Source organism: Lethenteron reissneri, chromosome 8 (assembly GCF_015708825.2).
Source record: "Lethenteron reissneri isolate LAM-NWPU_2019-01 chromosome 8, ASM1570882v1, whole genome shotgun sequence".
Taxonomy (NCBI): domain Eukaryota; kingdom Metazoa; phylum Chordata; class Hyperoartia; order Petromyzontiformes; family Petromyzontidae; genus Lethenteron; species Lethenteron reissneri.
In genome coordinates this window covers 7,756,863-7,773,367 of record NC_083786.1, presented here as the reverse complement: position 1 = coordinate 7,773,367, position 16,505 = coordinate 7,756,863, and the positions used below count along the sequence as shown (strand labels likewise).

At 52.5% G+C, this 16,505-nt stretch overlaps 1 protein-coding gene across 1 annotated transcript; it reads left to right on the top strand.

The window, feature by feature from the left end:
* Positions 1–263: 263 nt before the first annotated feature.
* Positions 264–15,486, top strand: LOC133361943 (uncharacterized). The gene is made up of 8 exons (XM_061580921.1): positions 264–1,845; positions 3,961–4,992; positions 5,336–5,464; positions 7,114–7,206; positions 9,030–9,182; positions 9,598–9,753; positions 10,321–10,405; positions 11,685–15,486. The coding sequence occupies exons 1-8, from the start codon at positions 271–273 to the stop codon at positions 12,749–12,751; spliced, it is 4,290 nt and encodes a 1,429-aa protein (XP_061436905.1). The 5' UTR covers positions 264–270; the 3' UTR covers positions 12,752–15,486.
* Positions 15,487–16,505: the final 1,019 nt, after the last annotated feature.

Here is a 16,505-nt window from a genome sequence, read left to right as displayed (position 1 = left end):
CACACACACAGACTAACACACACACAGACCAACACACACACAGACTAACACACACACAGACTAACACACACACAGACTAACACACACACAGACCAACACACACACAGACCAACATACACACAGACTAACACACACACGCAGACCAACATCCCTCCGCATCTGGAGGGTAAAGAAACCTCTGCTCTCTCAACCGCCTCCGATCCTTCCGAATCTGGAGGTAAAACCTCCGTCTGGTGACATCACCCGACTGGCGAGGCCCTCGCAACCAACATGGCCGACAGCGAGAGATGTGGTACCGAGCCTCGACCGCAAACAACAACAACAACACAACCACAACAACAACAACAACCAGCGCAGCAGCAGCAACAACAACAACCTCTCGCTCACCTCCCCACATGCTCAACCACCTCGTCGTCAACGCAGGAGCCGCCTGCGCACGTGGCGGCGATGGTAGGAGACACGGGCCTACGGCAGGAGGAGGAGGAGGAGATGGTTGTGGTGGTGGTGAAGGAGGTGGAGGAGGTTGAGGAGATGGAGGAGGAGGTGCATCTGCCTGGGGTGGGACTCCAACTGGGCTGCGATGCCGCGGCGACCAGCGGAGGCGGCGACCTCTTTCTGGACGGTCGTGGCCTCTGCTACGTGGACACGGAGGTGACCGAAGGGTCGGGCATGGAGGCGAGCGAGGTTGCTGGTGATGAAGACGAAGGCGGCGGTGGTGGTGGTGATGATGATGGTGGTGGTGGTGCTGGTGGTGGTGATGATGGTGGTGGTGATGGTGGTGGTGGTGATGGTGGTGATGATGATGATGGTGGTGGTGGTGATGATGATGGTGGTGGTGATGGTGGTGATGGTGATGTCCACGCCGTGCAAATGTCCACCATGGAAGGCACGATCATCTTCGTGCAAGCGGAGGACGGCTCTTACCTCCAGGGCGAGGGGTTGACCCAAGAGATGGCGGAGCAACTGGGCAGGCAGCAGGGTTTCATGGAGATGATGGGCGGCGGCGGCGGCGATGGTGATGATGGTGGTGATGGTGGCCATGGTGATGTTGAAACGCACGTGTACGAGGAGGTAACGCAGCATCAGGAGCAGCAGCAGCAGCAGCAGCAAGATGAAGAGCAGCAGGTGGTGGAGGAGGAGTATGATCAGCAGCAAGGACAAGATGAACACGAGCAGCATCAACAGCAGCAGGAGCATGAAGTTCAGCATCAACAGCAGCAGGAGCATGAAGTTCACCAACAACAGCAGCAGGAGCATGAAGTTCACCAACAACAGCAACACTTAGACCATCAACAAGTTCAGCAGCAGTACCAGCAACAACAGCAGCAGCAGATTCACATTGGACTTGGGCCAGACGAACTCCAACGGGTCATCGCCCACGTTACCAAGACCCACCATCACATGGCCACTGATGGCACGAGGAGCGCCCAGATCTTGCAGTTGCCCTTGTCGCAGCTGCAGCAACTGCAGCAGCAGCAACAACAGCAGCAACAACAGCAGCTGCAGCAGCAACTGCAGTTGCAACAACAACAGCAGGTGGTTGTTCAGAGTGCTTCTCAGCAACTGCAAGGCGTGGCGCAGGTGCTGATGCAGCAACAACAACTACAGCAGCAACAACAACAGCAGCAACAACAGCAACAACAACTGCAACAGCAGCAACAACAACAACAGCAGCAGAAACAGCAGCAGCAGCAGCAACAGCAGCAACAGCAACAACAGCTGCAACAACAGCAGCAACAACAGCAGCAACAACAGCAGCAGCAACAGGAGCTGCAACAGCAGCAACAACAGCAGCAGCAGCAACAGGAGCTGCAACAACAGCAGCAGCAGCAACAGGAGCATGAGGTTCGCATTGCCCGGCTGATCCAAGGAGGATTGCACGTGGCTACCATAGCCTCCTCACTGGTGCTGTCCGTGTTTGCGTCTGTATGTTTGTAAGTTGTTGTTTGTGTGTGAGCCAATATTGTGTTTGTTGGTGTGTTCGAATGTATGTGTTTTTGTCTGTGTGTGTCTGTTCGTATGTGTGCGTGTTCTGAACTGGTCCTGGGTCTCCGGTTGACAACTTCAAATGAGTACCTGATGCGATGTGTAAACATTGCCACTAGGGAGACAATAGGGAGACAAAGGCGGCCGGGCGTGGTACTGACCACCCACCCCCTCGTGTGCCGTGCCGGCCTTCATAGGTGCTCGCTAACAGCACTTGCCCCAACAGTCTGTTAAAACTGTAGGGGGGATATTTGTTGTCTTTGTATGTGTGTTTGTGTTGTCTGTGTCATTCTGTGGTATTGTGTTTTGTGTTGGTTGTGTTTGTGTGTCTTTGTATTTTCGTGTTTGTGATTTTTATTCACGGCCGGTGGATGCTACTGTTAAAAAATATTTGACAAAAACCAATTACAGTATAACTTATATTCTTGGTTCTTTCGGTAAAGTCACGTTGAAGGAAAATAATAAAAATACAATATTATTTCCCTGCTACGTGACTTTACCGAAAGAACCAAGAAGATGAATCCCTGCAGTCACGGAAGTTTTAAATCGAAATTCAATTATAACTTTAAAAAATTATGACAAATATAATCATCAGTCACAAAAGTGCATGCAGGCAGGGTAACAATTGGAGCTCAAATTGTTGCGGAATTATTTTAAGACGGCATCAGCAATGAACGTCTAACAGGTTTCGTCGATTTCAGGAATCATCAGTGCGGTGTAGCCACCAGTGCCCGACTGCCCCCCATGCGCGCTTCGTCCACTAGGGGGGGGGGCAGCTGGAGATTTATTTTTCTAGAAAAAACAAACTTTTCTTTAAATAGTTTTGTTGCGTTTAAAACATTTTTTTAAAAGTAGAATGATTCTTTCAACGTGAAGATAACATTTTAAGTTCGTATTAGAAACGTCTGCAACGCCACAGTCTTGATCTGTGCCTCGGGGAGGTTTCGGGACGGCTGTGAAGGCGTCCGAGTTTGAAGAAGCCACGCCGTTTGAGACCCATTCAGGGTGGTGAACAATGCACCCGTGGCTGTAATTAGACGATGTCACATCGCGATGTTGTGCAAATATAGCAGCTTTTGGCAGTGTCAAAGGGGATGTAGTGTGGACTTGAGGGTCATGGAGACAGCATTTGAGTACTTTGTTGTTTAGCTTCGCATTGTTTATAAATGCCTACCGTTGGTAGAAAATACAGCCGTATCACTTTCACGGGAAGGCCAATAACATACCGAGATTTTTTTTAATTCGAACACCAATATTTTTCATCAGAGGTCACTCACAACAGCCCCACCTAGTGGACATGTCACCAGCCGCCACGTGCTTCGTGAAAGCTGTATGTGGACAGGCCCTCCCTGGTCACTGTGGGGACCGTTGGGGTTTCGTGTGCTGTGTTGAGGCCCAAGTGTGCCCGTGAAAACGTGGGAGAGCTCTTTGACATCTGTTGTGTGATTGCAGAGGTGCGCTTGGGCTGTGTTAAACAATCGTTATCATCATCAATGATTGCCATCATAGCTCATTTTCCTCTGCTGCCTTCCAAGAAGTACATACTCCCTTCCCTCATTAATGCTGTTGATGATTGCCCACCCATGTACATTTTCTCCTCTGGCCTAGAATTGTCTCCTATCCGTGACGTATGTATGTTGACACTTCTTTCGCACCGTATGTAGCCAACCGTGCTAATCGGAGGTTTGGGGAAGGACAACAAACTAAACACAAAAAGCAGTTCTAATTAAATTAATTTGCAATCTACATTTAAAGGTGCATAGCTCATGTGGCTTCCTAATGTTGGAAGGAAGAGCATTCCAAGTGGCCGCAGAAGCACGCGATGCGGTGACAGTCTTTGTTCGATGGCCTGCCAAGAGCCGCCGCTGCTGCCACCGTGACGTAGATGGTTTATGCTCCTTGATGAGATCGTGGCTGATCGTGGCTGATGATGACGACGTTGCCAATCGGCGTTGTGATCTGTGTGTCCCACAGGACAAGGAGCGGACGATGCCACCGCTGGCGCTCGTTCAACCGCGAGTGTCGAGCCAGTCCGGCGGCACCACCGTTGCCACCGCCACCACCACCACCATGGCTCCCATTGCCAGCACCGCCGCTCAGATCTTTCACATCCAGGCTGTGGGGCAGGACCAACCTCAGCAGTTCATCCTGTGCACCACAGGCACAGGCACCAGCGCGATCCGCATCCTATCTCAGCGCCAGCCTCCTCCGCTCGGGCCCGTGTCCACCATCCGGCTGGTGCCGGGCATTGGTCTTACCAACGGGCAGAGGGTCGTGCTGACCGGTGAAACGGCGCAGCAGCAGCTACAGCAGCAGCAGCAGGCAGCGGTAGTGACGGGACGACCCGGGAACGTTCGCAGGTCGGCCGGCAACAAGCACTTGAAGAGGCTGGCGAAGATCAAGACGCGTTCCGGTCGCATCTCGCGCCCGCCGCTGCACAAGATCAAGGACTACAAGTTCATCAGGATGGAGGACCTCGCCGACGGGCACCAGTCGGACTCGGATGACTACTCGGATTACAGCGTGGAGGAGGGTGGCGGCGAGGAGGAGCGCAAGGCCAAGGTGGGTGAGACCCAGGAGGAGCGACTCCACGGGCCGCTCACCTTCACCGTGAAGCCCAAGAACTTCCTCTGCCAGAACTGCGACAAGTCGTACATCGGGCGCGGCGGGCTGGCGCGCCACTACCGGCTGAACCCGACGCACGGACGATTGGAGCCGCTGGCAGACGAGCAGGACAATGCCGTTGCCGCCACGGCTTGTGATGAACACGGGGGTGGTGGTGGTGATGATGGGGACGGTGGTGGTGGCAGTGGCAGTGGTGATGGTGGTGAGATGATGGGGGAGGCCGCGTCACTGTCTGCGCCGGTGGAGGTACTGGCGGACAAGGGTCCGGCGAGTGTGGCCAATGCAGGAAGTTTGACGGAGCCGGAATTCATCGTCGCGTCTGACTTTGTGCAAGCGGAGCAGCCGTCTGTTTCTGAGCTGCAGCAGCAACAGCAGCAGCAGGTATGAGTGGTGGCACATGCTTAGTGGCCTTTTGTTTTTGAGGATTGTGTGGACCTTAGGCATGAAATGCAAAATAAGTACGAGTGCAGTTGTGGAGAAGGTAAGTAAACCAAAAAAAATCCCACAATGATGTAAGTTGAACCTCTTTCGCACCGTATGTAGCAACCGTGCTTGTGTATTATATGGACCCAAATATAACAAGAGATGGTCCTTGCCTGAAAACATTTTTAACAGTTCACCAGGATTTGTTCACCCTCCACCCAGCACCCCGCGATCGTCAAAGCTGACCACCCTCTCGTCCCTCTGCGACCAACGTGACGCGTGCGCGCCTCCCTCCGTTTAGGAGCCGTCGCCTGTCGGAGCCGTGGCCCCCGTGCCCTCCGCCCGTCGCCCTGGAAGGCCTCCCAAGAACCCGGGCGGGCCTTCCGTTCAGGAGCAGCAGCTGCAGAAGAAGAAGACGCAGCTTAGAGAGGTGTGACGTGCTCGCGCGTCGAGGTGACGCGGCCCCATTTACACTGCTCTGTGAATACGCGTTGCATCGTATTGTATAGGCGACTGACACGGAGACCCGTAGGCTCACACGGATATCCATAGTCCCGTAGAATCACATAGGGATCCATAGACTTGGAGGGACGTCCATAGATTCACATAGAATCACATAGTGATCCATAGATTCACATAGAGACTCATAAACTTGCATAGGGATCCATAGACTTACATAGAGATCCATAGATTCACATAGAGACCGATGACTAACTGCTTCTCTATTCAATAAATATGCTTACTGTTTCTGTACAGTGTCTTTAAATGCAGTTGCATTTATGCACTGTATAATCCACATTGTCATTGTATTGTATAAACTGATACAATATATTCATGACCCGCATAGAGGCCCGTAGATTAGCATAGAGACCCACATACTGACGTAGATGCACATTAGATGCCTATACTGCAAACTGACAGAGACCCATAGACTCGCATAGAGACCCATAGACTCACACGGAGTACCATAGACTCACAGAGACCCATAGACTCACACAGAGACCCATAGACTCACACGGAGACCCATAGACTCACACGGAGACCCATAGACTCACAGAGACCCATAGACTCACACGGAGTACCATAGACTCACAGAGACCCATAGACTCACACAGAGACCCATAGACTCACACAGAGACCCATAGACTCTCACGGAGACCCACAGACTCACGCAGAGACTCGCATGAAGGCCTATGACTGACTGCCTGTCTGTAAAATAGTTGTGCCCACTGCCTTTGTACAGCCACTTGAGATGTGGTCACACACGGACCCTGTGTAAATCCCTATTGTATTGTATAAACTAAAACCAAACAGTTTATTTTACCAGGTAAGGCCCACTGAGCTATATCGCTCGTTTTCAGAGGTGACCTGGCCACAAATGATAGCTCAGTGAAGTGGCTTATCACGTGGAAATTTATAGTAGCCAATGCTCCACAAACTCACGTTGATTATAAATGTGAGGGGTGGGGGGAAACCAGAGGACCCGGAGAAAAATCCACACGATCACGGGAAGAGAAATATGAAATTCAAAATATGCAGGCGTCAGGTTCGGGTTTGAACCCATGACCTTTATGTATGTTAAACTTCTTGTGCACCGTACGTAGCTAACCATGGTAATCGCAGGTGCAGGGGAAGGACAAACTAAAGGCAAAAAATGAAGTGAACTACCTCCTGTATACCGGTAGATAACATCTCTCCACTTTGCGGTGCCCATCTCACCACTGTATTGCGTGTGTGCGTGTGCGCGTGTGTGGGGAGCGGTAGTGTAGCGGTTGGCGTGCTGCGCTATGAACCTGGCAACCCGGGTTCGATTCCCGCTCACAGCCAACACCAGTGACGATTATCTGAACCGGTCCCGGGCCTCCCCTAGGTCTACTCAGCCTCAAATGAGTACCTGGTGCGATGTGTAAACATCGCCACTAGGGAGACTAAGGCGGCCGTGCATGGTGTTGTCCACCCACCCCCTCGTGTGCCGTGCCGGCCTTCATAGGTGCTCACTAACAGCACTTGCCCCAACAGTCTGTTAAGGCTATACGGGGGGTCTTTGTCTCTTTGTTGTGTGTCTTCTTGGCAAAGCAGCTGCTGAAGGGGTGCGATGACGAGGAACTCTTGGAGCTGGTGCTGCCACGTCTCACCCGCATCCTTACGCTCTGGCAATTCCTGCTTAAGAAGGTCCGTGACCCTCCGAGATATGGGAAATCTCATTTAGAGTTGATTTTAGTTTTTTATTGTTCGGGTTACTTTGCCATGCGAGTACTCAAATTCTAAGTGTTGAAGGGGTTACTTTCCAATACATCGGTGTGCTGAATGAGTAACTAATTGGCCACGTTTTGTTTACGTGACAAACCAAAACTAATTGGGAGGTGGCAGGTTTAACAATCTAACCCAAAAAAACCCATTATGGCTGATATATTGGTCATGAAAGCCCACATGTTTTCCACGCACGACGAGTGCTATCCCGACGTGTGCGTCATACACTCTCCTACACCCCGACGCAGCCAGATGTATTGTCACGTGAACCAAGGTGACAATACTTTATTACTGCTTCAGCACCACCGGTGTGTTGGACAGCAGTCCAGTTCCAAATAGTAAAATTTTGTGGATTGCTCTCCCGGCGTTACCGGCGTTGCTGAAGCAGTCATAATAAACTGGCCGCATTTATTTGCATGACAGCTTCATTAATTTGCCTGAGGGTGCACAATACGAAATCGGCACGTGTTGCTGCTGGCCGCGTGATGTTTTGCGCATTTTGAGCCTGTGCTCAGCAACTGTGGTTTAAAAACAAACAAACAAAAATACTGATTAAAACATGACTTCCTGGATTTTATTCCGACTCCGTGGATCGTGTCCTGACCCTGCTTCCCGTGATTTATCAAGCGAAACATCGCTAAATATTTCGCATGCGATTTGTTTTTCGACTCGTCACCCGACGGTACGCGAGCCAGAATGGTAATAATAATAACTGGCGTGTCGATCGCTGGCACGCGGTGGTGGTGACGGCGGTGGCGCTGGCGGTGGTGGCGGGGAGGGTGTTACGGCAAACACTGGGCCACACCTTTTCTATGGCTGAAACCAAAAGTGAATTACGCACCCGTTATATTGGCTGCGAAAACCTGGCGTGTTCCTCAGTTGAATTTGAAATGCTGATGTGGACGAGTAACATTGAGCCGTAGGCTACTTGGCAAGAAATACCCACAGAGACCACCTTATAAGAGATGCTACATCGATAGCATACAGAACAAATAATAAACTAAAACTTTTATCTTATGTTATCAGGTAAGGCCCACTGAGCTATTTAGCTCTTTTTCAGAAGCAACCTAGCCATATATGATAGCTCAATAAAGTGGTTTATCACGTGGAAATGTATAGCAGCCAAATGCTTTAAACGCACGTTGTTTCTAAATGTTGAGGGAAACACCGGAGAACCTGGAAAAAAAACCCACGTGACCACGGGGAGAGAGAACATACAGCAGGTGTTGGGATCGAACCCACGACCTCCTGTGTACCAGACGTGGTAGTTAACATCTCGCCACCGTGATGATGATGAGAGAGAGAGACACACAAACTCCAAATATACAGCAGGCGTTGAGATCGAACCCACGACCTCCTGTGTACCAGGCGAGGTAATTAACATCTCCTCGCCACCGTGATGATGAGAGAGAGAGAGAGACACACAAACTCCAAATATACAGCAGGCATTGGGATCGAACCCACGACCTCCTGTGTACCAGGCAAGGTAGTTAACATCTCCTCGCCACCGTGATGATGATGAGAGAGAGAGACACACAAGCTCCAAATATACAGCAGGCGTTGGGATCGAACCCACGACCTCCTGTGTACCAGGCGAGGTAGTTAACATCTCCTCGCCACCGTGACACGAGAAACAACACCAACAAAAATAAACACTGAGCTGGGCAGAGCTTGCCGAACAGAAGGCAGGGCACGTGTTGCGATGTCGAAGGCCGTTGGCGCGAGCCCCTCTTGTTTTGCCGCAGGTGGAGAAGGGCCGGTCGGAGCGACCGTGCCTCCCGGACGTCTACCGCGAGTTCGAGACCCTGCACCGGCACGTGAAGACAATGGCAGAGGAGCACTTCAGCAGCCCGCCGTGCCAGCCACCGCAGCCGCCGCTGCAGATCAATAACACGCAGGTACGCGCCGCCATCACCCACGGCCACTTGCGGGTGACGGAGTTCGTTTTAGCTGAACGCGAACGCTGACAATTGCACGACCATTCGTGTCGTCGTACCGTGAGTCCTCGCTTAACGCGCGGTGTTCACGCCACAAAGCGTTTTTCGCTATGACGTGGAAGTTCCAACGTACGCCGTTACAACGTGGAACGTGCATCGTTATAACGCGGTTTCTGAGCGGTTTACTCGGCCTAAGATGAGTACCTGGTGTGTTGTGTAAGCATCGCCACTCGGGAGGCCAGGATCGGCCGGGCGTGGTGCTGGCCACCCACCCCCTCCGTGTGCCGTGCCGGCCTTCGTAGGTGCTACTCGTTAACAGCACTTTCCCCAAAAGTCTGTTGAGGCTCTGCATGTGGGGGCACCTTTGTCTTTGTAGGTGGCCCAATCGCTGGGGTTGGGCCCAGAGTTACTCGGACTCGACGAGAACTCCGCAGTGGGCCCACCGCTCGACTCCTCGACGCTCCGCTACGAGTTCGTGCTGGTTGACCCCGCGCGCATCGACCTGACCTCGACCCTCAAGCGTCACTCCCAGGTCACCTGCACGCACGCAAACGCACGCACGCAAACGCACGCACGCAAACGCACGCACGCAAACGCACGCAAACGCACGCACACAAACGCACGCACACAAACACACGCACACAAACACACGCACGTACACTTAGGCACACAAACTAAACGTATTTATTTTTTCCGAACTGTGTTCTAATTGGGGTGGGGGGGACGGTGGGGAACGGTGGCGCAACATCTAGAGCATTGTGCTACGAACCCAGCAGCTGGTAGGTTCAGTGCTATCAGTGCTATCAGTGCTATCAGTGATATCTGAACCGGTCCTGGTCCCTCACTGCCTTGACTAACCAGGGCTGACCGTCGTGTTGAAGTACATGATGGGTTTTATGTCTCGTCATCATCGGTGACTGGGCAGGTACATGCGTACCTGGGGGGACAACCTGGTTTCATCACTAGCAGCGGGCTGGAACCCAGGATCTCAGCTGTGCCGGCTCAACGCTCTGAACCCTGAGCCTCGCAGGCCGGCTCCTAAACTTCCAGGGAGTTGAACTCAGAGGTCGGTGTGCTCTCTGTGGTGGTGGTGTTGTAGGACGAGGCAGAGGGCGAACCGAATGGAAAGAGACCTCGCGTTGAAGATGAGATAGGAGACGAAGTACTGTCCGTGCCGGGAGATGGTAAGGCCTTGGCACGCGCAGCAACGGCAACAACCGCTATTCGCCACTAAGTGGCTGTGACGTCACCACGGCGCTTGTACCAGGCCATGTGCACGTTAAGACCACGTGAAGTTTGCACAGTAGGGGGCACAGGTGGAGCATCGGCCAGTCATCTCAGTCAGTCGACCCATGGCACCTGGGTCTGCCCCGTGACCTCCTGCCAGCAGGCGTTCGACACTTCACGTGGTCTTAACGTGCTTGGCATGTGCACACGCACGCACGCAAGATGTTCTGTTGATTTCATAGGTTAGGTCAGAGGTCTGCAACCTGCAGCTCCGCAGCCGCGTGCGGCTCTTTCAGGGCTGCTTCGTGACGTTGTTTATTAAGGAGACCGCCATCTCGTACTCACCACGTGAAATATTGATATTTTTACCGAATTCGAAGACAAAGGCTCTTGTTATTTTGGTTGCTGACCCCTGGGCTAGGTAGCAGAGGTCGCAATCGGGTACCCGATACCCGTACCCTACCCGATACCCGGCTACCCGTACCCAGCCGGGTACGGGTACCCGTTTGCGACTCTGGTGCGGCCGGGTACGGAATCAAAACCCGTTTGCAACCTCTGCTAGGTAGACTCGTGTACCAGGTGTTCTGCGCGCTCGTGATAACCTTGGTTGTAAGAGTTGCGCGTTTATAAATGCACTTACTCGGCAAACATGGCGAAGTAATAGCTACAGCAGGGGCCTACCAGCAAGTTGTTAGAGCAATGTCCACCAGCGCCCCAAACTTCTCTTGTCTCATGATCACTGCTGTTCCTTAGTTTTGCTGAGAAAAGTGATATTTTGTCATCTAGGTTGATATACAGTAAAACCTTGGATTGCGAGCATACGGGGGATCTTTCTCTTTGTGCTGTGTTGGCCTTCATAGGTGCTCATTAACAGCACTTGCCCCTACAGTCCATTAAGGCTAAATGGGTGATATTTGTCTGTATGTGGGAAGCAGTAGTGTAGCAGTTAAGTCTGCTGTACTATGCATCTGGCGACCCAAATGCGGTTCCTGCTCATGGCCAACACCAGTGATGATTATCTGAACCAGTCCTGGGTCTCCCGTAGGTCAATTCAGCTTCAAATGAGTACCTGGTGCGGTGTGGAGTAAACATCGCGACTAGGGAGACAAAGGCGGTCGGAACATGGTGCTGGCCACCCAACACCTTGTGCACTGTGCTGGCCTTCATAGGCGCTTGCTGACAGCACTTGCCCCAAGACTAAAGGGGCGATGTTTGTATGTCTGTTTGTTTCGACAGCGTCCGGTGATGCAGCTGACCAGCAGATGGCGCCAGCAGACGACGGCGCCCTGCAGCAGCTCATGGCCAGCACTGTTTCGTCACCCAACGTGGTTCAGCAGCACGACACGCTCCACTCGGTGTATTACCAGATCTCCACAGATTCCAACTCGGAACAGCTGACCGGCTTGCAGGACACTCAGCAGGAGCAGCAGCAGCAGGATCAACAGCAGCATGGAGAGCAGAGCTCCGTGTTCTACCAGCTGCCGGAGGAAAGAGAAGCGGCCGATTCCGACACGGTGGACTCGTGCGGCGCCACCCTGTCGCGGCAAATCGTCTCCAGGACAGGTTCGGGCGACGGAGAACCCAGCCCTGGGCGCATCAAAGCCCCGTGCTTCGGTGAGGACGACTTGGTGATGATGGGTGACCTTGAGGGCGAGAAGCTGCTGGGCGGAAACGCTCACGGCGGGGGGGACAACGGCTTGGCGGGGAGCGACGGGTTAGCGGGGAGCGACACGCACGAAGTGGCCCACATCATTCACGCGCCCAGCTTTGGCGACGAAGACCTGGAAGAGCCCCGGTCTCGCGACTCGGCCGGGATGAGTGCGGTGGCGGACGCGTCCGACGGTCGGCCTCCCCCCCCTCCTCCTCCTCCTCCGCCTCCTCAAGGCAACGACGGCGAGAGGCCGGCGGCAATACCCAGCCACGCTCTGCCGACGAACGGCGGCTCCTTGTCGCACGTGGCACCACCGGACAAAGCAATGGACGAATGCGCCGGCGGTGTCGGCGGCGCCGTCGCGGACGTGCCGGTCGCCCCGGGCTGCGCGCGCCCCACGAGCGGCGGCGCCGTGCCGAACGGCGCCGGTGACGTGACGACGGTGGGGGAGGGTGGGGACGGCGAAACCGGGGAGCTCGCGCCGTGCGCCGCGTCGTACCCTCGCGGCCCCGAGGGGGCAGACGTTGCCGTGGCGCCGGGCCGGCCGGACGGATGTACGGAGCGGCTGCCGCTGGAGACCGTTCAGGCGCTGCTCACGATGGAGGCGTCCCTGGAAGCACAGCCGGCGGAAACGCAGCTGTGCGGGGAATAGGCCGTGGGCGTCCGTCCGTTCGTTACGCGTCGATTTTTTTTACGCCGATACATATATAGAAATGCCATGGACGTCGGTCGTTTGCCTCCCCTGGTCTTGCCGAAAGTGCGTGTCGCGCAGTACTTCGCAGATCGGAGGCTCCCCTGTTATTGAGCGGGAGGGCGTGGTCGCGTCGTCAGGGTTGTGTTGGCACAGTGATGTGTGATGTGGTGTCTTTATCTCTCCATCGAGGACCCCCGCTGTTGACGGTGCACGCACACGCACAGGCGCATGCACGCGCACGCGCACGCACACGCGCACGCACACACGCGCACGCACACACGCGCATGCACGCGAGCGCTGTGAAACTCGTCAAGTGCCAACATGCCCTTGCCTACCGGGGTAGTGCCGTTGCCAAGGGCGCACTGCCAGCGTGATTGTACATACAAGTAGTCGTACGTTTCGGTGTTTTCAGTTTTTTTTTTGTACATTAGAGGACGTTCGCGTGCCGCAAGGATGGTACGATCGCTCGCGGTGTCCCCCCCCCCCCCCCGCCCTCCCTTAAGCCGGAAAATATTTTTTTACAAACTCAGAAAAACTCATAAGTATCCTATTAAACGTGCGTTTGTATTTATATATTATTTGACAGTATAAATATACGGTGATATTCGTGAAAGGATCGGTGTGCGCGGAGTAAGATTACGAAGGTCTTGTTTTCAGCGATCGTTTATCGCGTAAGTATTACCGCAGTAAAGTGTTGCTCACACCTGTACGAGTGTAACATAATCGAGGGAACGCTCGTGCGTAGGATGCAAGGCGCGACAAAACCCGGCTGTTCACTTGCACCCGCAAAATATCACTGGGGAGTTGTTCATACCGGTGTGAAGCATGACTGGACATTCCGTAACACTGCCAGTGTTTGCCGCTCGATGACAGCGCCTTCGCCACAGCAGAGGAAACGTTTCTACTGCTTATTTTACGTGCCCGGTTCGTTTTTATTTCGCAAGGAAAACCCTCCACCTGGCTGCATAAACTGTTGTCATTTCACGTGCATGTCACCACTACCTTGTCGCGTTTCATTCGGGAAGGGGGTGGGAGGTCGGAGACTCGACCGCAATCAAAACAAACGTCTTGAAGGTGTACACAACGGCCCCCCTGGGTTCTCCAGGATGTCCGTAGTGAATCTGAAGCTTCGTCAGGCCTTCTTCCTGGCATTTCCTACCACTCTTGTGTCGTCTGCCTGCCTTGCTCTGCTTTCTCCACTCATTCCTATCCCGGGTTGCCATCTCTAAGTCCACTCAACGATCCTTCATTTATGAATGCTGAACTTGTTTCGCACTGCACGTAGCCAACCGTGCTAATCGGAGGTGCGGGGAAAGGACAACAAACCAAACACAAAACGTAGTTCCTAAGGTATGAGTTTTCAATCTCGATGATTTCAAAGTGCACAGCTCCAGTGGTTTCCTAATATCGGAAGCAAGAGCGTTCCAGACGGCCGCAGAAGCGCATCTGAAAGCACGCGAGATGCGGTCGGTGACCGTCCTTGTTCGACGACCAGCCAAAAGCCGCCGATGCGAGGATGACCGGAGTGCGAGTGATAGTGTGTGCCCCTGGACGAGCTTGGCAAGCTATCGTGGTTCATTTGTGGCAAGCGCATTGTGGGTAACGAGCGTGACCTTATAACGTATTCGGGTCTTGATCCTAACTCGCAGCTTCGACCACCTTTCTCGGCCTGCTTTCACGTTCGTCACCTTTTTCTTCATCCAATGTGAAGCTTCGATTAAATAAATAAAAACTTACAATTCAAGGGTCGGGGCACGCCGCCTTATCGCTGTGGTGATGTCACAGCAGTCCACCATATGGTTGGTCATTGACCGAAGCTTGTGGGGGAGTGACAGAGATCTGTCTCCAGTTCTGTTCCGTGCGATGGATCGTGACGTGAACGTTTTTCTTCCCTTGTGCACAAAAGATTTGAGTTTGTGTCTTCGCCCACGGACAAACAGCCTGGGTTAATGTTCAAGGTGTGTTCTGTTTGCGTCGTTTGGTCACTGCGCACTACATTGACGTATACATAAAGCATCGGGCGTGATGAGCCGGTTACACGAGCATCGAAAAGGTCAAATTTCTCATGGCAGTCAATCTCCAGTCTTTCTCGGTCAGCCAAGACGTTATCCAGTGCACCCCGTGTTGTTTCTGTGCTCATGTAGGTGAGATTCGAAAGTGGCGTGTCGCACAAAGAATTCGATTTTTTTTGCAAGGAATGTTTTGTCAGTGGGAGATGGTGGTTTCGTTGGAAGTCTCCCGTTTCCCTGCAGCTGAGACGTTAGATCAATCCCGCGCGGTAAGATCGTTTTCTTTCAATACGCTGGGATAGTTGGCAGTATTTATCGTGATTTGGGTCCGGCCCGAATTATTTTTTCTGGACATCTGGGAAAAAATTGCAGCTAATCGGATTCCTCGAGTAGAAATAGTCGGATTCTGATCTACCTACAGAGAAGGTTAAGCAGAGTGTGCAATGTAGATCGTAAACATCGCCGAGTGAACTAGAATTGTGATGTATCATGCCATACGAAATTAGAAAACAAAATGCGCTGGCTGGGTTCCTGCCTGGCTGGCTGGCGCGGTGGTGACGTCAACGCGCCACGTCTGCGTGGTGGCGTCACCCGCATTCCACAGCGTTGAGCCGTGCTCGTGCGAGCTGACGTCACGGGAAAGTGAGAATAAGGAGAGTATTCTTAGGTTTTTTCGGTAAAGTCACGTAGGTAAAAACATTAAAAAATAAAAATCACGACGTTTCGGAGGCAACACAAGCTTCCGTCTTCAGGTGGTACCGTCACAGCCACGACAGCTGTATACAGCCACGACAGCTGTATACAGCTGTCGTGGCTGTGACGGTACCACCTGAAGACGGAAGCTTGTGTTGCCTCCGAAACGTCGTGATTTTTATTTTATTTTACTTTTTAGTGTTTTTACCTACGTGACTACCGAAAAAACCTAAGAATATGAATCATTGCAGTCACGAAAGCTTCAAATCTATAAATAAGGAGAGTGAGGGTGAGATGAGAGAGGGGAAAGATCGAGGGGGGGGGGTGTTGGAGATAGAATAGGGGACAAGAAGAATAGATTAGAAATAAGCAAAGTGAAGTATCGAGATAAATTGGGATATCGGGACGTATATTATTTATACTGGAGGAATCCGATGAGCTCTATGAAGCTCTTTTTCACACGTCTTGTAGGAGCCGGTCAGAACGTTACAATAGGGGGGAAGGCAAGAGAAAGGTGGAGAGAGGGCTCTGCACTTTTTAATATTCATAGTTTGGATGGCTGGCTGGGAGAGACGGACGGTCACGTTTAAAGAACATCCAGGTTGCTAGTTTAATATCAAAACGTGATTTCCAGAAACAAAGACATTGTGAGCGCCCTTTTGTCAACCCTGAGCCAGATAACGGCTTCCTCCTGCCATGTTGGTAATAATGGGGGTTGTTTGGCCACAGTTCACTGTGTTGGAGCGATGGCGAGTTTGATAACCCAGCCATGGATAATGTCAGTGTCGAAAGATATCTCAACCGGCCTCCCCTCCCCCCAACAAACCGATGGAGACCAGCATGATGAAGTATGTCAAACCACCTCTATAACCAACGTGGCATGGGGAGGAGACTTTCATCCAGCAGTGGATTATTCATCAAGGGCTGTAAATAATGAAAATGGTCAAAAAAAACAATTCTGTGAAGAAAAAAATCGATTGAAGGGAAATATACATCTAGCTTCTAATGTG